This window comes from Diabrotica undecimpunctata, chromosome 4 (genome assembly GCF_040954645.1).
Source record: "Diabrotica undecimpunctata isolate CICGRU chromosome 4, icDiaUnde3, whole genome shotgun sequence".
NCBI lineage: Eukaryota > Metazoa > Arthropoda > Insecta > Coleoptera > Chrysomelidae > Diabrotica > Diabrotica undecimpunctata.
In genome coordinates this window covers 148,656,522-148,682,782 of record NC_092806.1, presented here as the reverse complement: position 1 = coordinate 148,682,782, position 26,261 = coordinate 148,656,522, and the positions used below count along the sequence as shown (strand labels likewise).

The 26,261-nt window shown below is 32.8% G+C and overlaps 1 protein-coding gene across 3 annotated transcripts in view; it reads right to left on the bottom strand.

Moving 5' to 3' along the window:
* Positions 1-3,214: 3,214 nt before the first annotated feature.
* Oct-TyrR (Octopamine-Tyramine receptor) overlaps positions 3,215-26,261 on the bottom strand; it is a 243,012-nt gene continuing 219,965 nt past the window's right edge. For 2 of the 3 annotated variants that reach the window (XM_072530487.1, XM_072530486.1), the window contains exons 2-3: positions 12,245-12,574; positions 3,215-6,797 (exon numbers count right to left, since the gene is read on the bottom strand). In XM_072530487.1, the coding sequence (XP_072386588.1) occupies positions 5,761-6,797; positions 12,245-12,539 (1,332 nt within the window). In that variant the 5' untranslated portion in view covers positions 12,540-12,574 and the 3' untranslated portion in view covers positions 3,215-5,760. Of the gene's footprint in view, positions 6,798-12,244; positions 12,575-16,773; positions 16,870-26,261 lie in introns of those variants that run through there. The other variant, XM_072530485.1, reaches the window with a different exon arrangement.

Genomic DNA, 26,261 nt, shown 5'->3' with positions numbered 1-26,261 from the left:
TAATATCAAAGCTTTTATCAGTTTTAGTAACGATATGTGTTTTCTTTTAAAAGTAAATGTTGTACTCTCTGAACTGAAATAATTCTTCAATTTCCAAATTCACAAAATTAATCCTAAACGGCAACACATTCAATTATATTTCAATTATTGTGAATACAGCTCACCACCTTTTTGACACTTAGTAGTTTGGAAAGAGCAATCGATTCAAACTAAGTTTATCCGACTAAAAACATAAAGAACGTGTACATAACCTTAAAATATCCAAAAATTAAAATCGTGAGGAACCAAATAGATTCCCTGATAATAAATACTAGACATAAAAACAGCATCAAATCAATAAAGGCATATCCTGGAACAGATGTAACAACAAATTACAATCCCCCTATTATTGCTAAAGTAAAAATATAAGTGAAAACGTTAAAAAAGAAGCAGATCTCTAAGAAACTAGACGTATGGAATGTAAACAACAACGCGATAAAAGAAAACTAATCAGAAATAGAATACAATTTGAAAAAAATTGAGAATTTATTTGAAAATAACACATCTAAAATATAAATACAACGTGGATTTTTATCAAAAAAGTCATAGTTACACTAACATTGAAACATGTTAAATAAACACAACGTAAAAAAAGAACTAAATGACAGAGAAAATATATTGCTTGTGAATCAGACAAAAATATAGAAATATTAAAAAAATTCAAAAAAATTTAATATATAATTTAACATAGAATTCGAAATGCAAAAGAAAAGTGCGTGGAAATGGAAAAACTACAAGAAAAACACCTCAATTTGAGAGCGAAATGTACTAACAGGAAAAACAAAAACCCAAGAAATTCCTTATTTGTTACGAGAATAATTCAACTCCAAGAAAAAGAAACCGTACCTGATATAACAAAAGAGGAAATTCAATATACTTAAAAATATAAAAACGAGAGACCTCCCGGACCTGCCACACACAAACACTTCTTCAATAACTCATATAGAATTGAAATAGTAGCACAAAAATGGCTCACATCTACATTTATAACCATTTCAAAGAAACCAAAAGCGGAACTCTGCAATTAATATCTCACGATAAGTTTAATGCGTCATTTGTTAAAACTGTTTCTGAAAATTATACCACAGGATATATGCCCAAATCGAAGAAGACATCGAAGATACTAAATTTGAATTCAAAAAATGTACGGGGACAAGAAAATTACTATATGTGCTTCTCTTGTAGATGCCAATGCATGTTTTATTAATCACAACAGCCAATTTGACACAATAAGACATGAGAAACTTAAACACACGTTTTTAATATCCATACAAATAATTACCAGCCTTTATTATACTCAAAGAGAGAAAATAGAAACTAAAGAAAGGTCAACAGAAGAAACAAACATAAAAATTATAATAAATAAATTAAATATAAAAGAGCAATTGCAAGAGGCTTCAAAATAGCATAGGTCAAGTGTTTGGTTTTTCCTATTTTCTTTTCAAATTATAGTGTCAAACAATAAATAAGCTAACAAAAGACCAAAAGGAGATTTTCGTGACAAAATTATGGAAAAAAACATTATGGAACCATTATTAGCAACTGCAGCAACCAGATTACTTAAACCAATTAACAATAAAAGTGGAGAGGGGCCGAAAGTGCAATGAGGTATGAGGTTTGTCAGTGACACAAATATTCAATAATAATCCAAGTTCAATTTTTCGAAGACGTTTCATTAGAAAACATTAAATGGAAATTATTCGACTACATTTCCAGCAGCGTTTACACTTGTAAAGGCATCTTTGACTAGAATATTCTAATAGAAAAAATATGTGGTTTAAAAAATACAATGGACAACTAGTTGCTTAATTACTATTTTGTTAGCAAGAAGAGTAGAAATATTCGACCTTTTTGCTCTAAAAACAAAATATTTATCTTTAGGTACCATTTTGACAATTTTTGCAGATGATAGAATAGGCAGCTGTTAATGTCGTATTCATTCCGAAGTCAGCAACAGCTACTTTAGTTACGTGGTGGCATAAAACAGTTGAGGTTGGGTATTACATAAAAAATATGGATTACGAAATGCTGCAAGTTTTACTGCAAAAAGAAGAAGAAAATGGCGACGATTTGTTATTATACTATTGCTTTAGAAGAAATCCTATACCTACAACCATTGTACTTAACTCGACTGGAAGAAGGCTCTTATGAAACATTGATCAAAAGATTTTATTCGCTTTTTTGGAGATCTTTTGCCAAACATGTTTTTTTTAAGATGTGAATTTTTATAATTCGGATATTTGCAGTCGAATAAATATATTTATATACTAGATCAATCAAATGATCACCTTCTTCGTTTGTCAATGCTTAAAAGTCGTAGAATTTAACGACGGCATTAACGGCGGTACTGTGTTTGTTTTAGTGCATCGTCTGCCGTCAAACGGCACAGCACATGACGTTCTGCCGGGCAACAGTTGCAGTTATATGTCGGGATCAGTCTTATACAAATTAATATTACAAAGTAATGACATCTGCCGTGGCGATAACTGCAACTATCGGCTGCAGTAGCTGTCTGCAGTCTGCAGTCGTTGTCGAAATCGTACCTTTAGGCGCTGGTCTCCAATAAACACCGTACACTACGTGTAGCGTTGGGTATGTCTGCATTATACAATAAAAAATAAACGCGACGTACGGCGTAACGCTATACGCGGCATACGGCGTTTACTCGAGACTACCACCAACTAGTAACATAGAATTAAGTAGAAGCTTTAATTATTTACTTAATGCCTCGTCGATAGTATTGTTATTGATTACTTAAATGAGGTATTAGCATTCTTTACAAATTGTTTCGACTATATTCTTAGTTTTGTAATGGAAAAATTTATTTACAAATTATAGTTAATAAAAGTGTACATAAAACTGTTAAAAGCTTTATTTTTAAGGGAAAATCTCTTATTTGCTCAAATTAATAGATTCTTTGGTATATTTTTCTAATACTAATACTAGAATTCAAATATTAAAAAGCGCTTTTAAGTTTTTTATGTTAATATTCCTTGAAATCCTCGAAAAAATAGTTTACTAACATACTTTTAAAATAGTTCAACAAAATTTCTTCACCAAAAAGAGATGTAATTAATAATTGTATTTATATATATATATATATATATATATATATATATATATATATATATATATATATAAGTAAAAACGACTTCATAAGATCTAGATAGTAACTGTTTATTGAGGTAACATTTACTTTTATAACACTCAATATTGAATGGACATAATTTTATTTTTCATTTAATTATTTTAAATTTTTTAACATTCTATAAAAGCTGTAATAATAATATTAATAATTAAAAAGATTTAAAACATTATAACACTAATACTTGCCAAAAGACTAAACTGGTGTGGACACCTGCAGAGAATGCCTGAAAATAGATGGCCAAAAAAGATAAAAAAAATGGACTTCGCCAACTAGAAGAAAACGAGGGAGATCAAGGCGTGTATGAAGAGAATATGTCAAAGATGCAATGATCGCCAGAGATTTAAAAACTAAAGATTGCTTCGACAGATAACGCTGGTAATTAGGATGCAAGAAACGGCGCCAGCTGTAGAAGACTCGCCTATTTTATATACATAAATACTTTATGTAACATTCCACCATCAGATCGGAAATATTTTTTACATTATTTTAGGAATATCTTTCAATTTAAGAACTATAATATAAGAAGAAATTTTATTATATAAATGGCTTTATATTATGACCATAGCGTATCCAGAATTTCTCTCTTAGTAAACGTTTGTGTTCCAGTGACATCTATGTCTATATCTAGAAATGTACGAAATAAAAAAAATAACCGAAGCAGATCGAAGGGCATTAAGACGCATTATAGTGAAAAATCGACGAGCATATTATATGGAGTTAAGCATTTTATGGAGTGAGGTTACTATAAGACACGTTTCTAGATGATCTAGATGAGAAGCCACTTTTAACGTTACAATAAAAGAAAAATAGACTAAGATGATTAAAAGAGCATAAAGATTAGATTTAGTTGCAATGGGATTCAATACAATGGAGTGATGGGTCCAGATTTGACGTGTGTGTTGGAGACAGTAGGAGTGGCGTCATTCGCAGGAAAAAAGAAGCTTTCCATCCCGATTGTCTGAAAAGTCAGATTTCCTGCATCTCTCATGATCTGGGGCAGCATGTCGTCTACAGGTGTGAGAAAGTTGCATTTTCTCGATGAAATTGTAAACACGGACAAATATTTGAATATTTTAGAGGAATCTCTTTTACCGATTTTGGAAGACCGTTTAACATCATCCAACAGGACGGCACAGGTTGTCATACTTCAAAAAAGAGTTTAAAATGGATTGAAGACCATGGCATACTACTTCTGGAATGGGTTTTTAACAATCCCGACTTGTCCCTGATAGAGACTTTGTGGCGCAAAATGAAAAAAGCTTTGAGAAAACATCCTGCCAGGTCCGTCAACGAATTGAAGGAAAAATTTCAAGAAATATGGGATTCGATTACATTAGAATTTTGTCAGAACTTGGTAAAAACTATGCCTCTAAGAATTATGGATGTCATTAAAAATAAAGGTAAATTTTCACATTTTTTTTTAATTTATTAAATTTATTATTGTTCTATTTATTCAAAAGTTTTCATTACTTTATAAAGTATTTTCTATAATTGGGAAATTCAAAAATGTCAGTCGATGCATTAAAACTTTTAAAATTTACGCTGGGCTTTTATTTTTGTTCTCTAAAATTTAATTTTCTTATCAATCTAATGTTGGGCCAACTGATATGGGAAGGAGCATACCATAACCTAAACACTAAATAGTGCTTCTCTGGTTCCAAAATTATTGCGAAAACATAACTGTATGTCACTAAGTTGTTCTTCTATTTTTTGGTACGTCGTTGACTGCCAAATTCTAAAAAATATTTTTGTAATATTGCTTATCAAGTTGATGATTTGGTAGTCCCTATATCCTTTTGCAGAGGCTTTTGTAGACATCGTTACAAAAATCGACAACAGCCAATCAACTTAATAATAAGATAAAGAAGAGATCTTGTACTTAAACTTTTGAGCTTTGTTATTTCACTTGGTATTTTATTCGATACCGCCACTTTTCTGGTCTTTGCTAATACTGTATAATATTTTCCTTAATATTATATTTAGTGAAATAAAGAAGCTAGTTAAAAATGGAGGTAATGAACTGATTAATTCTGGAATGGAAAACATACACAAAACCTTATAATAATATGTTCAAAACTGCACTAAACCAAAAAGAAATTCAAAATGAATGATCCAAAGCGTATATATCACTTAGAATTTAAAAAAGATGGCTATTTTCGAAAAAATTCTCAGTTAAAATTGTAGAGGACAACTTTTCATTTCAGGTATCTCAACAGTGTACCTGTAGGCTTTGTTTATAATATTTATTTTAACATTAAATATTAGAATTTAATGTAATTTAAATTGTATCCTCTACTGTATCTTACCAACCATTTTAATTAATAGTTTTTTTAGTACATTATAAAGTAACTTTTTAAACATTTTAACAATACTATCTTTTAGTTTTTAACGTAAGTTTTGTCATAAATAGGAAAAACATTTAATATATAAAATCTGTTTATTATTTACATCTCCCTTTTGATCAAAAACTAGATAAAATTTATAGCAAAAACATCTCGATAAAACCTATTATCAAACGTAACAAAACAAACCGATACCTTCTTTGGCTACAGTAATCACAAATTATCTTAAGATTAAATTTTTCCCCCACCAAGTCCCAGTAATTTTCTAAACGCTCTTCTAAAGTCCATATTAAAGATTGTGTAAATAATAGGATTTAGAACAGAATTTATGTACCCTAACCACGTTATAAAATTTACAAACCTCCTAGAAGGACAACATACAGGACAAAAGGGTATAATCACATACATTAAGAAAAATGGTACCCAGCATACCACGAAGACACCCATTATAATACCTAATGTTCTAGCTGCTCGCCGTTCTTTGGACAAAGATATTTTCTGTTTTTCTTCGATGAACTGGGAAACGAATCCAGGCTTCTTAGCACCGTCCATTAGTACCACTTTAGGACTGGGCTTGGAGCTGGATATTGTGACGGTAGTCGAAGAGCTGTTGGCAACAGGTTTTTCTGTAATAATATTTGAGTTCTTTCTATTTGACGCCGACGAGTTTTCTCCGATATCAGTCAATGAATCTTCATGCACGAGTACTGGTTTTAGATTGTTCTTGCTACTGTCTTTGGATTTTTTCTTCAGCAACTTGTCGTTTGATTTAGTTTGTTCGTTTGGATGTTCGTTATGGTTTGTTTCGCTGCTAACGCTTTCTCTGTCTCTGTTCTCTTCGTTTCGTCCTACCGTCTTCGATATGTTAATTTTAGCAGCTTTAGCTCTCTCCCTTAATCTTCGTTTCGTCGCTATAAATATTTCAATGTACACTATTGTCATGATGAGTAAAGGTATGAAGAAAGATCCGGAGGATGAGTATATTACGTAGCCCTGGCGCTTGGTCAGCACACACACTTGCTCTTCGGCGAATATCTCGGGTGACGGCCAATCGTTCCAGCCGATTAGAGGTGGAACACTAATTATTAAAGAGAGCGTCCAGACTATCGCTATCATAACTAACACACGTTTAACAGTTCGTTTCTGGGCATAGTTTATTGGGTCAGTGATGGCCCAGAATCGGTCGAGGGCGATGGCGCACAGATTTAGGATTGAGGCAGTGCAGCAGAGAATGTCGGACGTAAGCCACATTTTGCAGATGTAGATGCCTGAAATTAAAAAAAAACCAAATTAATTTTTTACCTTAATAGCAAATAGCTAAAAGTGAGGGCGAAGCAATGGAATAAAAATAAAAATAGATCTATAAATTTTTTTTAAATCGACTTTGCATCGACTATAACGAAATATATCGAAACCCTTATTTTTTGCTTTAATTTAATAAAGGCATTTTATTTAAGGTTTTTTTCCAATACGCCACTTTTGTACGGTGTTAAAACGATCACGAAACTGTTTGGCATCGATTTTATGCGCATGCTTCGACTTTGCACCGTTCGTTACGATGCGAAGAGGAGCCATGGATTTTAACACTGACTAAGGACTGGTTATAAGTATGAATTTTGTCCATTTCTTAAAAGTAGGCCAAAAAAAAACAAAGAGGAACAATTGATTATTTATATTCTTGCTACTCTTTCTTTATTTTAACCAGAGATAGTAAACACCTTTCGAATTTCTTTGATTTTTTCTTACTTGAATAATTTGAAAAATTGAAAAATAAATGTATTACTTGATAAGTAAAATTTGAAAAACATATAATATTTGTCTTTACCATATTTTCTATCCTAGTCCGAGGCTCGTCTGCTAACCTAACCCTACAACCCTCCTCCTTTATCCGGGCTTGGGGCCGGTAACATCACCCACCAAGCTACTCGATCCACCTAGTGGCCAATGTAGGCGGAGTTCAATAGGGAATAAAACTGCCAAGCTACGGAAAAGTGGAAGAAGAAGTACAAAAACAAGTGAACATGGCAAACAGAGCAGCAGGATGTCTCAACAACACAATCTGGAGAAACAAATACCTCACAACGGACACGAAAACCAGGATATATAAATCAACACTAAGGCCGATAATGACACAGCGGAAACAAGAGCAGATACGGCGAAAACACAAAGACTACTGGAAACAACAGAAATGAAAGTCTTACGAAAAATAACAAACCAAACTCTAAGAGACAGAGTAAGAAGTGAGGAAATACGAACGAGATGTGGTATAGAGGAAATAAACGCGTGGACCAAAAGAAAAAAAGTGGAATGGAATCAACACATCGAAAGAATGACAGAAAATAGAATAGTACGAATAGCAAGAGACAAATCGCCAAATGGAAGAAGATCATTGGGACGACCGAGGAAAAGATGGTCAGACAACGTCAATTGAGGCTAAAAACCGAAGTAAAACAGGCATTAAGCCTATTTATAAAGTAGGAAGAAGAAGAAGAAGATATAATATTTGCTAGTAAAAATAATATTGGGGGTAAAAGCACCAGTTGTTGGCCATGAGGGAGTTATTGGCCTCTAATATGTTTTGATTAAAATTAGGAAAATGTTGGTATTTTGTTAAATGTGACTACTTTTTTTAAGTTTGGCATCATGTCTGCTAGAATCTGACACATCTAGTTTCAAGTTAACCATCATGTTTTAGTCAGTATTCGACGTTGATTGAGACACTATTCTGTGTCGTTAGTTTGCAAGGGAATTTTGTTATTTATCTAGAGAAACTTATGTTAGCCGGTAAGTACTATATACTAAAATGCTCTTTCTACTTTATGTTTTATGTTATTGTGAGAATATAGTGTATCTCATGTCCGAAATTGCATAAGGAATCTGACGCTATGTATGCAAATAACGTAAATTTTAAGGTGGCCAACTACTAATGCATGAAATTATCAATATATTAATTTTCCCTCTTTGCTTTGTAACCTTAAACTTACAGCATATAACAAAAATAACGTGATACCAAATTTTTTTAAAACTCACTTTCTCCATGTTCTCACACAGTACAAAAATTAACATTTTATATACACGGACGCATCTAAGACCATTAATGGGGTAGGAGCATGCTTTGTGATATCACATGACCATTTCATCTATAAATTGTCTCCTAAGACAAGTATTTTTACAGCAGAACTATTTGCCATCAATAAGGCCCTAACCTTTATTCTAGAAAAAAAGCTTCCCAAATCTCTTATAATATCTGATTTACTTAGTTGTCTGACATCAATTTCTCAGATTTATCCCTCTCATCCAACATTACAGCAAATTAAGTTAATTTTATACCGTATATACCAAAACAATTTGACAGTAGAGTTCCTTTGGGTACCGTCACACGTTGGAATAGAAGGTAACGAAAAGGCAGATAGTATAGCTAGGTCAGCAGTAATCAATACAGCCACATCAGTGGAAAATGTAACGATGCATTTAGATTTAAAACCTTACTTAAAATCAAAATTGCACAATGTTTGGCAAAACCAATGGAGTAGAAGCACCACTAAATTGATAGAAATAAAATCTTCGGTCCTTCCATGGAACTTCTGGCCTTCAAAGCGACAACATCAAGTCCTAATAACACGTCTCAGATTGGGAAATACGTCTACAACACATGAACACTTGTTGAAGAGAGAAGAGGAACCTGTGTGTTTTGTTTGTGAATGTAAAGTGACAGTGAAGCACATTTTGATTGACTGTCCGATATACTCAGTTGAAAGACTATATCACCACATTCCTAAAACATTAAAAGAACTTCTAGGAGAATCTAAATACGTAGCTGACTTAATAGAATTCTTGAAATCTTGAATTCTCTAAACTTTTTTAATAAAATTTAGTACAATTCATCAATAATTAAAATATATATTGTATACATTATTATGTAATTGATATTTTGTGTATGCCTATGTATGTCTGTATCATTTTTTGTATTTTTCTTATGCTAATAACCCTAAGTGATTGAAGCAAAATAAATAATAAAAATATATGAATTATTGTCCATCTAGGTCAATAACTGAGATATTAGTTTTATGTAAGAATCTAGTGATTGACATATTATGTTAATGATCAGTGTTTTATGTGTGGCCAATAAATAATTAATATATTTTTTAGCAACTATGCCAAAACGATCTAAAACTAGAAACACTTATAAAAAAAAGTATTCCGAAAACCATGTTCAAAAAGCGTTGGAGTTAATTCAAAATGAATGGAGCCACCATAAGTTGCAGTAAAAGTAAAAAATTTCGTGAAGTGAACAAAATAAGATAACGCATGGACCAGATTCAGTTTTTTCGAAGAATGAAGAGGAACAACTTAAAATCTGGATTTTTTATTGTCAAAGTAGAAGATCTCCTGTTTGTGTTGACGACATTAAGGACTTCGTTAAAACATTTTAGAGAGTAACCCTAGAGTGAATCCATTTGTTAAAAATAGACCAGGCAGAACATGGCTATCTGCATTTTTTTAAAGTGCAATCCCAACATTTTCCTAAAGACTTCAGAGGGAGTGACATCAGCACGTTCAAACCTTAAACATAGAGACATTACCAAATGGTTTGACAACATAAAACCTTATCTAGATAAAAAAAGGAATTGAAGATATTCTTCAAGACCCAACAAGGATCTTCAATTGTGACGAGACATGCTTTTATTCATGTCCCAAAAATAAAAATGTTTTGGCAATGAAGAGTTCCAGATATGTCTATGAAATTCAACATAATCCAAAGGTTAATTTAAGAGTTATATTCACATTTTCTGCAATAGGAAATATTTTACCCCCAATGATAATTTATCCCCATAAGAGATTGCCTAATGATATATTAAGTGCTGTGCCGAATTCGTGGGGTATTAGTTTAACAGAAAATGGTTAGATGGATAACAAAAACTTTAACGAATACACTTATTTGGATCAAAATAATATTACACGTCCGGTGATACTTCTTGTTGATTGGCATAAAACCCATTTAACTGTACAGACAAGTCTACTTTGTAGAGATTTGAAAATTATTTTAGTGCTTTATATCCTAATGCCACGAGATTAAAGCAACCAGCGGATCTGGCTGCATTTAAGCCTCTAAAAACTTTTTGAAACAAAGATGTGCTTCAGTTTAGTAGAGAAAACCCCGAAAAAGTGTTAACAAAAGTACAGTTTACTCCAGTTTTAAAATTTGCTATATATATGTTAAATCCAAATGTTATCAGAAGTGGGTTAAGGGCATGCAGTATATTCCCTTGGAATTCGTCTGCACTTGACTATTCAAAATGTCTTGGGAAAGAATTTGAAACTTAAGGTAATCTGGATGAGCACAAAGATTTGCCAACACTTATTGATCCAAATACAACAATTTATTATAATCAATTTTGTAAAATAGTTGACAATGGCAAAATTAAACAGCTATGTCGAAATAATTGTAAAAATCAATCTGATGATTACCAAATATTAAAAACAAATCTTTTCAACATTTACAGAAAAGTCGACAGTAGAAATTTTTCCAAACCACAAACAAGAAAATGTTTTAGACTAAGAAGCAAAAATTTTAGAAACAAGTGAAGTAATTCAGATGATACTGAAATTATAAACATACCTGCAATCGAGAATACCCTTGATAGCACCCGAGAATGATGAAATTTTCAACATGCAAGGAATAGAAGACCATACAAACCAAGTTGGGTTAAGTGTGACGAAAACGTTTAAAGAAGATCTACCCAAAAAACCTGAAACATTTCTTAAAATATACCTGTAAATATTACAAATAAATCTATTGCGACTTACTTAGTATGGCCAGATACTCCAGCACAAAAAGGCAAGAAGCAAACTTAAAAGTTTCCATTTGTTCTAACTTCATCAGTAGAAGAAACATAGAAAAAAAAAATGAAAAAAAAATTTGACAACGAGCGTAAAAAAGAACGGAGAAAACTCGAAAGAAAGAAAAAACAAATTATGAAAGAAAATCAAAAGAAAGTAAAAAAGCTTGGATAGTTCGTAGACCAGAATTTCATTCTCACACAAAATCATCAAGTCCTGTAAATAACCGAAATAATATTGATATTTTTAAGCATTCACCTACACCAGAAGCGAATTTAAGATTATCTTCAAAAACGTTTCTCGCCCACACTAAATCTCCAAGTCCTGAGAAAAAAAATTGTACCCAAACGAAAATTATTTGATTATAATACAAAACAGTGCTCAACAAAAATTACAATTCTGTCTGATAATTTATTATCAAATATTACTTTAGCCTTAGAAAATCGTAATTCGATATAAAACATTCTTTCGCGCTCTAAAAATAGAAATTTGTTATCAAACATTACATCACATTTTAAAAATCAAAAAGTTTCTAAAGGTGTGTGTTATCTATTGTATGTGTACTAAATATTACAGAATATAAGGAAGGCATTCGATGCCAAATGCGTCTTAAAACATATCATATAATCTGCGTAACTATATTCTATGTGGACACAGATCAAGTATATGTTTGCGAATCTTGTCAAAATAAAAAATAAAAGTTTACCTTGACATGCCGTTTTTTTTTGTGTCCACACTCATTACAAAATCCTTGCTTACCCAAATAGGTACCTACCTACCTACCTATCTTAAAAGCTTAGATCAGTCATCGACTATATGATTATCAAACAAGCTTATATAATAGTTAATATTGGTACAAAGTGGCAAAACTTACCAAAAATCCATCTTCCAGTTACAGCATAGGCTACGTTGAAGGGAAGAACAATAACAGCTACGGTAAGATCAGCAACAGCCAACGAAATAATAAAAAAATTTTGAACAATCCTTAACGGTTTGTAGGTGAAAACGCTGAGTATCACAAGAACATTTCCGATAACTGTTAGTAATATCAAAAAACTTAAGGTGGCTATAGTAGAGATAGCTTCCCATTCCGGGACGTCTGTCGTTCCGAAGATGGTGGTAAAATTACCGTATGGTTCTTCGGTGCAGTTGAAGTTCTCGTCGCTCATGGTCTACAGAATGGAGGTCAGTGGAAGGTTTTGATCTGTAATAAAAATTTATTGTCTTAATACATTATTTATTTATAATAAAAAATATTAGAGTTATTTTGTAAATATGTATTGATGGTTAATAATTTACTCGAATAATTATATATTTTAGTATATATATTATGAAGTAATTCAAAAAATATCTGATACATATAAAGGTTACTGTCTACAAAATATTAACCTTTTGACAAACAGTCAAAATTTGAAGATTTCTTAGTTTCGAAACCAAAATTTAGATACTTGCCCACTGCCCATCTGTACCTTTTAAACTTTTCAAAGTAAAACAGACGATAAATGTAGTGACATAGGAAATCTAAATTTGCATTCCACAACATATCAAGTCATCTAGGCAACAACCTTTCGCGAACTGATTTCGTATACTCAAAACTCAAAACGTAAGTAAATAAAAATAGAAAAAAGTCAGTTAAAATTTGATTTCAGTATAGGTGTATATACGTATTTCTTTCTATCAGGAAGTCTCAGAGCGACTATGTAGAAGCTTCTACATAGTTGCTCGAAGGAGTCCTAAAAGGACGAAATAGGTAAAAGCAAAAAATGATACCATTATACTAAAATCAAATCCTGTCTTTTCTGTATTAACCTATTGATTTTGCAATATTGCAATATTTATTAATAGTAAATGCACTTTTAATAGACCCATATTTATAAAATGAGAAGATAAACTCTTACCTCCTTCTGTCAACTCATTTATTTTAAAGACAAAACAAAATCGCAAGTACATTTGGATTTTTCATCTTATTGTAGTTTTCGTATTTTAATAAACCCTCTCTCGGTGACACTTTCAATTTTTTAAACAGCAAAGGAGATATGAGGCGCTCCGAGGAAAAAGGGCGAATACGCCAGTTACAGTTTTTTTTTTAATGCAATATATAGCCTGATCATTATTCGAACAATTTACCACCATAACATGGTTTATTCGTCCTTTCTATTCAGAACTATAATAGGTTGACTTAACGGAAGCAAACTGTATGAATCTTAAAAAGTATGGTAAATGTTCCGTGGAACAACGGCGAATACGCCACCGCTACGTCGGTACACACTTCTGTCTTGCCAAATTTCTGAATAAAATTTCCGTGATTTCCGTCTTATTTTTACCGTTTTAAGCTACAGTGTCGTTTTGCTTGTCAAAACAAGTAGTTTTTATTTTGATTAGTTTGAATAGTTTGAGTTACTTTACTAATAAAGTTAAAATTTTACTGCTACAATGTCAGAAAGCGAGTTTACAGAAGACCAAAACAAAGGCTACACTAGAAAAAGGTCGAAAACTGAAGACACGTGGCAAAAGAATGTGAATAAAGTTAAAAGAAACTCAGGTGAAGAATACAGCACCATTAAAAACAGAAAACTTGTGCCTAAGCGGACTGTGGGAAGTCCCTGTTCCTGTGGATGTTTTGAGAAAGTAGGTTTGGAGAAAATTAGTATAATTTTTAAAAACTTTTGGGAATTATCTGAGTATAACCTACAAAACACTTACTTATCTAAAAGAGTGAAATCTGTTTCTGTCAACCGTTGTCGCATTAAAAATCGACCTAGTCGAAAGTTACGTAGTATTGAGTACAGTGTACTTTTTGAAAGCAATGAATTTAAAGTCTGCAGAAAAGCATTCTATGCGATTCATGGTGTCACTGAAAAGAGGGTTCGAACTGTTTTGAATAAAGTATCCACAAGTGGCACTGTAGAATTGGACAGAAGAGGAAATAAAAATCCAGTTAACAAAGTAAGTGTAGAAATGAAAGAAACTGTAATGTTACATGTAAATAGTTTACCCAAATGTTCAAGCCATTACAGCAGAGCAAAAAGCCCTTACCGAAAATACCTTTCCACAGACTTAAACATAAACAAGTTGTATGACCTGTACTGTGAGTGGATGACAGAAAATCACCCTTTAATTGAACCTGTCAGCTCACGGTTCTATCGTGACACATTTAATAAAAAATTCAATATTGGTTTCAACCCTCCTAAGTCGGATACTTGTAATTTTTGTGACAAAACAGATATGGAACTTTCAAATTGTGATGATTTACAACGTAACCAATTACAAGTTGCCAAGGAACTTCATTTAAGACGAGCCAAAGCAGTTCAAAAAATACTTAAAAGTTATAAAAGTAATAATGAAGACTCAGTTTCAGCAATTTGTATAGATCTGCAGCAAACTCTCCCTACCCCTAAACTGACGACATCTGTACAGTATTACAAAAGGAAGCTTTGGACCTACAATTTTGCAGTCCATGATGTTAAATCTGGAAAATGTGTTATGTACATGTGGAATGGAAGTACTGGAGGTCGTGGTTCATGTGAAATAGCAAGCTGCTTGTCCCATTACTTTGATTCTATGGATCATCAAGTCAAAAAAGTTGTGCTATTTATTTAGTGACAATTGTGGCGGCCAGAACAAAAATATGAACATTGTTTTAGCTTGTTTAAAAAAAATTCATGAATTAAAATTTGATTTCATAGAACATTACTTTATGATTCCTGGACATTCATATTTACCTTGTGACAGGGATTTTGGTCACATTGAGTTAAGGCTTCGAAATATTGATGTTTATTCTGAAGACCACTATATTGACTTAATTCGTTCATCAAGGAAGGTCAGACCATTCAAAGTAGTAAAAATGACATCATCAATGTTTTTTGATTTCAATGCTCTTCAGAAGTTAATTACAAAAAGAAAATCAACTGCTAGTTTTAAAGATGGTAAAGTATTTCTTTACTCCAAGTTGTTCAAACAAGGGTTTTCCATACAACCAACGTACCAAAATGTTTTGTCCGAACAAGTTGTTTTGCAGAAAAGAAAAGTAGGAGAATATCAACGCCATTTGTTTGATTTATCTGCCGCAGTTTTGTCTCCTAAATACCAACAGCCTATAAAACTTTCAGAGGAAAAAATAAAAGACATCAAGTCACTTCTTCCATACATACCGCTTCATCATAGGAGTTTCTTTGATGAGCTGATCTCTCTCCAAGAATCACAAACCAATTTGGCAACGCTAACTGGAGAAAGTCAGGATGATGTTATGGATTTTTGCTTGAATTAATAATTTATTGTTTGGTGTTTTTTTAGTTTTTGATTTATCTTAAACAGAACAATTTTTAATTAAAAAATGTTTTTCATATCATATCCTTTGAATAAAACTTTTTTCAATATCCTGAATTATAATTTTGGTTTAGATGGGGTGATCTTATTTGCTTAACAAGCAAAACTTTTTACAAAAAAAATAGTTTTTACCTAACCGCATTACAAAATTTTGATGACGTGTATATTCGCCCTTATTGAATTAAAAACACTTTTTCAACTTTAATCGCGTTTTTCTCAAAATGCCCATTTGGCGTATTCGCCGTTTGTCCACGGAGCGCCTCATATTAGGAGAGATCATAAACTGTTTAAGACTCTGTGGTGCATTAGAATCAGTATTGCGAGATCACAACCATACGGAAAAATCGACAAATAAAGGAGTTTGTCAGGAATTACTAAATTTTAATACTCAATTGAGTGCTCAAGTAGAAATACTTACAAAAATTGAATGTATTCCCGAAATTTGAAGAAAACTAAAAATACCTCGGAAAATAATGAGTTTAGTTATAGGAAATACTATATAAAAATGGAAGAGTATTAAAAATACAATATTTCTAAAAAATAAAATAAAAAATTGAGAAAATCGTAATTTTGTTTTGTAGTTTACCCTGTATACAAATTTTAGTCAATGATTTTAATTAAACTTATTTTAAAAACTACAATATATTGCTTACCTTATTATATAAAATAAATAATTGTTTATACATAACATGGTGTTGATTTCATAGAGATTTCGAAATAAAAAGGGTCATAACTTGTTAATACAAAGCCCAATATTATAAGAACAAGAATTATGAGAGGAATATAAATATGAAAAAATATATAGGGTGTCCCATTTAAAAAATTGTATGTTTGCTATACCATGTACTTATTAATCACCCTATAGAATTCCACATATTTATACACATAGGTATGGAGAATATCATAGCCTACATTTTTTCTAAATAAGTTTTTTGGATATTTTGTACCACAATGGAATTATTGATTAATGTCGCACTAAAAACTCACCCTGTATTATATATAAAATGTAAATTTTTGTAAAATGAAAACACAAGCTATATACATTGATCTATTAAAATAAGCACACTAACAACATACCTGCAATAAATTTTTTCACCTGCATCGTAAACTAAAAAATAATTATACCGTAATATTATTACACTATTATTTTCGAACCGCATTATTTTTCTAAAGTACGAAACTAACTTGAATTGTCTAAAATGTTTAAATATAACTTTATCTTTTCGACATTTTCTAATCATTCGAATTAATTCCAAAGTAATTGATGTGGTGTGTAAATAATTATTGTCTCTGTTTGTCAATATTTGATCAAATCATCACTAGAATTCCAGTAAAATAATCTGCACGAACTATACCGTCTGATCGCGTTATCGGAAGCGGATCGTATGCCTAAATATTAGGATTTTTTTTTTTATTAAATTTTTGTTAATTCATGATTTTCCGGTGTTTTTTTATGCGTTTTCTTAATTAACGTTATCTAATAATGTGACAATTAGAAATAAATTAATGTTAACCTTTAAATAACGACATGTGGTCTGAAAGACAATTTGCAATTTTGGAAAGTCTAGTTTCATATAGCTAATATATGCTCACCCAGAGGTATTCGTGGAGAGTGGCTTTGTCGGCGCGTGCGATTCCAGTGAGTTTTAATTTTTATAAAGTCACGAGTGGTCTTTCGGACCACAAATTTATGTAATTTTTTTAACCTTTAGTGTTCGCAGTTTAATTTTGGGTATTAGTAGTCGCACCCATAAACTAACTTTAATAGTATGGCAAAATGAATTTGTACCAGAAAAGTGGCTAAAGAGCATCTGCGTATAGAATCTTCGGTAATATATTTTTTAAAAGATTTAAATATTTTACAAAGAATTCTGCTAGAAAGGCAACTAAACATCAAATTCAAGCACATAGGCAGATTCTAGAAAAGTAACTAGAATATAACACAGATACACACCATTTTTTCGTCGACTTCAAAGCGGCCTATGACAGTGTGAAAAGAAATGCATTATATAATGCAATGATAGACTTTGGGATCCCACCTTAGTTAGTTAAATTGACCCAACTAACAATCAAAACGTAAGCTCATATGTTAGAATTGAAGGAGAAAGCTCTACGTTCTTTGACAATAATAATGGTCTAAGACAGGGGGGTGCGCTGGCGTGTCTCCTATTTAATATTTCCTTAAAAAATTCAATCAGACAATTAAATATTCGTCGATATAGTTATAGTGGCTAGAAGTATGAGAGACAGTGTTTTACAAGGCTTGCGGATACGGCAAATGAATTACGACTTGTAGTAAAAAGGAAAAAACCAAATATATGTTTGTTTCTAAAAACCCCAGAAATATCCAACTATTATAACAACCATACTTTTGAGCAAGTCAAATAATTCACATATCTTGCATCGCTAGTAAACACAACAAACACGATAAGCCACAAAATAAGAAGACGCATAGCAATAGCAAAAACAACTGTTCACGGTCTCCAGAAACATTTAAAAAATAAAAATATAAAACGTACAGCAAAGCTCAATATATACAAGACCTTAATAAGATCGGTTTTGATATATGGGGCTGAAACGTGGACCTTGTCTGAAATGATGAAAGACTTTTTTGAGAGAAAAATTCTTAGAAAGATTTTTTGGGCCGTAAGTGAAAATGGGCTATATGGCGTCGAAGATAAAAGACTATATGAACTATATTAGTTATACACCAATCCATATATTGTGAAATTCGTTAAAGTGTAGAGACTTTGATGGGTTGGACACATTGTTAGGATGTCAGATCACCAAAACATGAAAAAATTAACGTTTTCAAAACCAGAAGACACAAGAAGTAAAGGACGTCACCAAGGAGATGGATTGATGATGTGGAAGAAGACCTACAGATTCTAAGGGTCAGAAAGTAAAGGGAAGTTGACAGAAATCGATAAGAGTGGCGACTTGTTTGTGAGCAGGCCAAGATTGTCGAGCCACTTATGATGATCAGTAGTCGCACACTGTCTACTACACCGGTCATAAAATAGTCCTCTGGATGCATTTTGTTTAAATTTCAATAAAATAATCTATTTTTTTTATTCTTTGTAATATTATTTATTATTATTGACATATTTTGTTTCTTTACGTAGCACAAAAAAAGTCCACAATTGTTGTAATAGTCTGATTTATTTTCTTTTTTACTAAACAAATTACAATTAATTTAAAATTAAAATATAACATTCGGTCTTCAAGAAATATCTTAAACACAAATAAAACAGTATTTTACTAAGATTTATTATAAAAAAATATAAGAGATGGCAAAACACATAATAAAATCAAGTCAAGATTTTTTGTCATTGCAAATTGGATTTACATGTTCCAAACAAAGATACTTTTTACAAATCGAACAAAAATATTTCATTTTTCGATTCTTTTTCCATCCACAATCACCACACCTCCCAATTACTCCCGGAGTTCTTTGAACTGGCCCGACATCTTCATCCAAATGACAGATCTTTAGTCGAATTCTTATTGTCTTGGGTGTATAGACATTTTGGCTTCGAATCTTCTGGTGGTTGTACATAAGGCTAAATGCTAAATTTGTTAAATTTTCTCGTCGGGTCTTTGTGGAATTTAGAATGTTACAATTGTAAGTAACAAAGGAGTTTATTGCTGTACCATTTAAAAGGCTGTACAAAACAACCACAGGCCATCTTCTACTACAACGTGCCACATCATATTGTGATTATAATTTATCTACGGTATCAACACCGCTTTTTGTGCTGTTATATGCTAATATGATTTCCAGTTACAGGATTAACGTCGTCTCCATGCTGCATAGTACAATATAACGGAACGTTTTTGTTTTGGTTTATCTGACACTAATGTTCCTCTTGAACCAAACCCAAATTTAATAGAGCCAATAAGTCGTCCTTAATTGTTAGAAAAATATGCAGATATTTCTCTTCTATTTACTTTTATTATTCGCAAGAAAGTTAAACAATTTTCCTTTAAGCTTATACCAAAATCAACGCTGGTGTACCAATTCTCGGTGGTAACATTTCTCTTAGATGTCTAGATAGTATGGACCACCCACTTGGTTTTTACTAACGTATACTTCCATGTTACCGGTATAAAATAACTTCGCATCAGACAGTGCAAATATTTTTATACCGTATCTATTAAGTTTGCTTGGTATGTACCGTCCTCTAAAAGCTTCTAACTTTTCATGCACGGTTACGTATTGCGAATAAGAGAAACATTTTTCTAATTTTATCAGAAAAATAACAAACTAACTCTATCATGCAGTGTATTGATATCATCAGTTCGCATATAACTTAGTAAATTTCTGAATCTCGTTATGTTTATTGTCAATTGGAAAACCTCTATACCAGTGCCGTTTATTTTCCACAAGTATGAAATATTAAGGTGACTTGCCTTTCTTACGCCTGCAAGATATAAGAGATCTCAAAGGGCACAAATTTGATCAATGTTTGTTGGATATATATCTGGATCGCAACTGAACTTCTGCTTTTTTAATTTTATTTTTGTATTGATCCCATTAAAAATTATATGAGCATATCAGTATCAAATAGATTGTTCCAGATATTTAAAATATTGGTTTTCTGTCTGACACATTGTGATGAACCCGGAAACTGCAGAACAATATTTTCACTTCGAGTTCCAACGTTCTTAGGGGAATATGCTTAACCCATTTTGTTTTATTATCTTTGCCCAAAAAATATGGACCGGTCAAAAATCGGTCAAAGTCAAATGGCTAAGTTTTCTTCTACATGATCTTCTTCTTTCGATTTCTCTTCATCATCATACTCATCACTCGTCGAAACTTCTTCAAAAAGTGCTAACAATCTTTTTTGCTCTTTTTCATAATCCATATAATCTGAAAAATAAGGTTTTTTTATAAATCAATTATTTACATGTCACAAAATTATATTACTTCTATAGATGCACACGGTCCACTGCACTGGTGTCACAAATTAAAAACTTACAGTTCGAGCATTAACACTACTATGATACAAATGTACCTATCAAAAGAAGGTACAGAGCCGGAGAATTTCGACAGCTTCCGATTGACTTTAGAATTGACCGTCATTGACTCCCACCGGTCTCCTAGACAAGCTGCGTCTACTGAAAGGTATAATATGTTTTTTTTCACATTATTTCATGTTTAAATTTTATTTTCAGTTATAAAAATGGATAAGTCAGCACTGTCCGTAAAGCCGCGTCCTCATTGAGTCGACATTGTCGATCGTCTATCAACATCTTCGACTGAGTGTGTACGCGGCAGTCGACTTTGTCGATCGACAAAAGATGTCGTTCGACCTGTCGACTAGTTTTTCATGCTCTGTCGGTAAAATCAAAGGGTAGTCGAGTCGAATTCGAAGTGTGGACATGCTAGCTAGCATTCGACCTTTGACATTGATAAAATAATTCAGTGTGCGCGCGGCGTAGTCCCAGTCTCAATCCGAAGTCTCGTGTTTTGAACTTCTAGGCAAAATGGAATGGGAAAAAGAAAAACTGATGGTATTTATTGAAGCGTACAAATTAAAAACAAATCTATGAAACATTAGAGGCAAATATTATAAAGAGAACATCAGACATAATGCTTTGATGGAAATTGCCAGTGAATTTAATATGGAAAAGCAAGTAGTAGAACAAAAAATAAAAAATCTTTAAAGTCAGTTAGCAAGAGAAATAAAAAAAAACAAAGGGTGGCAATAAATCTGGCACGGAGGATGTGTACAAAAGTAAATGGTTTGCTTATGAAAGTTTAAGATTCTCACGTGACAAAAATAAGACCAGAAATATATTTTACACGCACAATTTCTTTTTTATTAGGCTACATAATATTATATTAATACACATTTTATCACTTTAAGTATTTCCAAGGCATTTCTCCTTCTGGTATCATAAAATAGTATTTTAACACGTTTCTCACATGTAGAGCACACAGTACACTTTTTCTGGGTAGTTTTGGTAACTTTACTAATAGAAGTTGATTAGAAACTTCACTTCTCCAAGCTCCTGGAATTTAGTCTCTGGTGTTAAAACAGTCAGCATAGTGTGGTCCAGGAGGATTTTTAATATTCCTGGATATACTTTTTCTAAGAAAACTGTGCAAATAACATGCTGTTAAGGTTACCTTAGAGGCAGTAGTCGGTTCTAATAGCATTGGTTTGCGAAATACTCTAAATACGCTAGATATTATGCCAAAAACATTTTCAGATAATCTCCAAACCCTGCTTAAACGATAATTAAATACTCATTTACTAGAACCTTTAGGGTGAAGCCCTGCATAAGGTTTCATTATGTTTGTAGACAGTGGAAATGCATCATCTGCCACGAAAATGAGCGAGCTTTTTACATTACTATTTGGAAGCAGATTTTCCGCAGGCAAATGCATTGTATTCTCTTCAAGAAATTTATTAAATACAGTGTTACTAAATACACCACCATCAGAAATACGCCCCTGGCATCCCACATTGGCATAAATAAAATTATAATTTGCACCGACTACGGCAAATAAAACAATACTGAAGATTCCTTTGTAATTAAAAAATTCACTGCCGCTATTTATTGGGGCTTGCAATACTATGTGTTTTCCGTTCATAGCTCCGATACAGTTTGGAAAGTTCAAACAATTGTAATAGTCCTCTGCAATAGCTTTCCATTCTTCCTCGGTTTTAGGCATCTGAAATAAAAAGACCTGTTAATTTTCAATATCTAACCTATTTTATTTTAAATTAATCTAATATAAATACTCTTGATTACAGGTTCCAACTGAAGTAGATGCTTTGGAAGATACAGGTGATGTGAATGACATCACTGAAAATGATGAGAACAGTCAAGATTTTATTCACACAAATAATGTGACAGAAAACAATATAGCAGAATGTAATAATGCAAATGCTGGAAATGTTGAAAAAGTTGAACGCCCAAGGGGAAACACAAGTGCAAAAAACAGTTAAAGTCACCAAATATTGACCAAGTGTCATCCAAGAAAAGGAAACGTGATAACCCAATGGTTAATTTGCATACAGGATGATGACACAGGTGTTTTCAGAAAGAATTAAAAATGCTGTCTTTAGCGTATTTGGAGAAGAAGTTGCTGTTGTATTACGAAATTTGCCTACCGCTTATACTCAAACTACAGTGCAACACATGATAAGCACGATTCAGTTCGAAGGAAAATTGGACAAGTATCCAGTATCACAACAGCCACCACCGCAATATTATCCTCAGTCTCAGCGCCATCAGTATCCTGTTGGTTCAATAACGACTTTAGTACCGCACCCATCCCCAGAGCATTCTTCCTGTTTTTCTTTTACGAACCCCTTAACTTCAAAAGAATCAAGTACTAAAGATGATGAAGCCATAAATCATTTCATTCAACAACTATAATGTCTGGGACGTGGCATGTCTCAATAAGCACTAAGGGTTTGACACTTACATTTATTTGAAAACTTAGTTTTATTTTCGAATTAGTTCACTTCATTTTACTGCTGTGTTGCGTTTTTGTAAGTTTAGTATTAGTTAATAAAATTTGATAATATACACCTCTTTCAGTATGAATGTAGTTTTAGTAAAACTCTACTTACCTATATGTAATGTTATAATGCGGCAATAAGGGCATCGCAGACCTCCGAAATAGTGTCCAGTAAATAAAAATCGTAATGTCACAGCGAGGTGCTCCTTTGTTGGCATGGCAGGTCTACAATTGGTGTCTTGCTTACAAATTTTTAGCCCGATTTTGTTCAATAAATATTCAAGTTCACTTTCCGACATTCGAAAAAAATTTCTGAAACCACCGTTACATCTGTATTCAAGGTTCAATATATCGATATCTTCCTTTTTTAAATCTTCCATCAGATTACTACCGCTATACCGATTTCTACTTTGAAGACTTGGTCGAACCCAAAATCTTCTTTTATGCGCTTTTTAGTTGAGATAATACCAAATGCGGCACAAAAAATAATGGCGTCATCTTCGTCACACATTTTCGTTTCGACTGTCTACAAATATTCTGCCTGCCGACATGTGAAGCTTTTTCGATTTGTCGGACGGCAGTGTCGATAGACAAAGTCGATCGACAATGTCGACTCAATGAAGATGCGGCTTTAGACTAAATACATTTTTTGTGGTATGGTTGTATTGGTACTAAATTTAAACATCTTTTATATCCAACACCTTTTATATTGTTTATATTGTTATTTTGTATTTTGTTTTAACATCTTGGTACATTAAGTCAACTGTTAAGTTGATATTACCTCCCACCACCAACTACAAACATTTATAGGTTAAGAAAATTAATAATTTGTTATTATAAATTTTTTGAAAACGATTTCCGGATTGTAATTCGAAACGTTAAAACAAATGTAAAATGAAATTGTCATTACAATTGCTTGTGGTTTAGTTCTATATACAATAATATCTAAATATATATTAGCCAACAAACCAGCAACAATGGATTTTTCATCGTGTCGATTAATCTTTACACACATTCTTAAATTACTGTCTTTTGGTGGTAATAAATAACAGGGGACGAAGAACATACTTGTTGACAGACACCTGTCAGACTACAAACAAAATAATTGCGAAGGTTGTGGACCAACTGGCACTCAACAAAAACATTTTTTGCCGTTCCGTTTTGATGGATTTACCCGGATTACGTAAGAGGGTTGGTATACGCAATCCGAAGTTCGTCGAAAGGCCTTGCTCTTTTCAAAAGGATCTAAACAGATTTTAAACAGAAGCGGTAGACTCTTAAATGTAATGTTATAGAAATAATTTTGATAGATATTTGATTCGAAGAGTGTACGGGATGGTTGGGTAAATTTTCGTATACGGGATTAAGTCTAACTTAATCCGTATTGGTTCTAAATTATTATTCATATTTTACTTATTAAAATATATCAACGGCATGTTAAGATTTAGGATTGTGTGGACTAAAATATCAAACGAATTAATAAACTTAAATGAAACTGGCCCGACCATACGACAATAATAAATAATGACAAAAAATATTGAAATGATACTGTATAAGCGACAAGAGATATAGCGGAAGAAAGATCGCATACACATTGCATAGATAATATAAAAAGATTGAAAATCAACCTATTTATTTTTTTTATTTAGCATATGGCATTTCGATACATCTACAATATTACACTAAACATTATAATAAACGTTAAAGTTGACTCGAAATAAAAATACTTAAATCATGCCCAGTTTATAGGCAAACGTCGAGGTTTATGTAGTTAATCGACTCGATCGTCGCAAACAGGAAGTCTTGTGAGCTGCCCTCGTAGGCTCGCTGGTGGCACTCCTCCGTTATGTGCTTGATAGATTGGATCTCGCCGCAGCTGCATGACGGTGATGGTAGCTTGCCCCTTTTGTGCAACATATCTGCACATCGATCATGTTCAGTTCAGTCTCTGTGATGCAACGTATGGCAGTATTTGGTTAACCTGCTGCGGCAATCGACAGCGCCGTGTTGCAAAGGATCTTGTTATATTCTTTGATAAGCAGATTGAGTCGGCGACGATATGGTGGTGGAATGTCGCTCAGCACTGGTTACCAATGTGTTGGTGATTGGAGTGAAGTCACCATTTTTGAAAGTAATTTTCCTTAACCCCTAGGTCTTTCGTAAGAATCTCTTCAGCTTCTTCTAGTGACTTTGTTTGGGTAAAAAAAGCCAAGTCATCAGCATAGCCAAACTTTGTTGATATTGTTGTCAGCATGTCTGCGACGTTAAGGCTAAAAAGCAGTGGTGCCAGTACCGAGCCTTATGGCTGACCATTTTTGAGTTTCTTGTGGGTGCTTCCTTCGGATCCTATACTTAGTTGAAATACTCTGTCGGTGAGCATATTTTCTCTTAATCTAGCGGTGAATTTACAAGGAATTGTGCATAAGAGTTTATAAATCATTCCTTCTCGCCAGATGGTGTCAAAAGCTGCTGACAGATCTATGAACGCAGCAGAACTTTTCAGTTTTCTTTAAGCGCCGACTTCTATGTAAGTTCAGAGAGATAACACCTCGTCTGTGCAACCTTGATTTGGTCTAAAACCTACTTGCTCAATTGGTAGAGCTTTGAGGATTGTTGTAGTAGTTTATACATTATCCTCCTACTCCTAAGTGCCTTCTCTGTTGAGGTTGGCTATCAATATGGCAAAATTCTCTCTGTTCTGGGCTTGATGAATTAATTCATTTCCTCTTGTGTGGATCCAATCTCTGATGTTTCGTAGCCAAGATTTTTTCTTTCGTCCTATGCCCATTTTACCTTCAATCTTACCTTCCAATATTACCTGGAGCTGCTTAAATTCCCTATGGCGCAATATGTGTCCTAGATATGATGTCATTCTAATTTTGATAGTATTGACCAGATGAGGGCGTGTGTTCATTGCTCTCAGTACTTCTTCATTATACATTATACAGTAGAGCAATTGGTCGATAGCTTTTTGGGTGTTCAGAAATTAAACCTTTTTAGAACATACAAGAATATCGACTTCGGTTGGAGTTCTATGTTCAACAATGGGTACAATGGGCTGAATGATAATAAATCCAACATT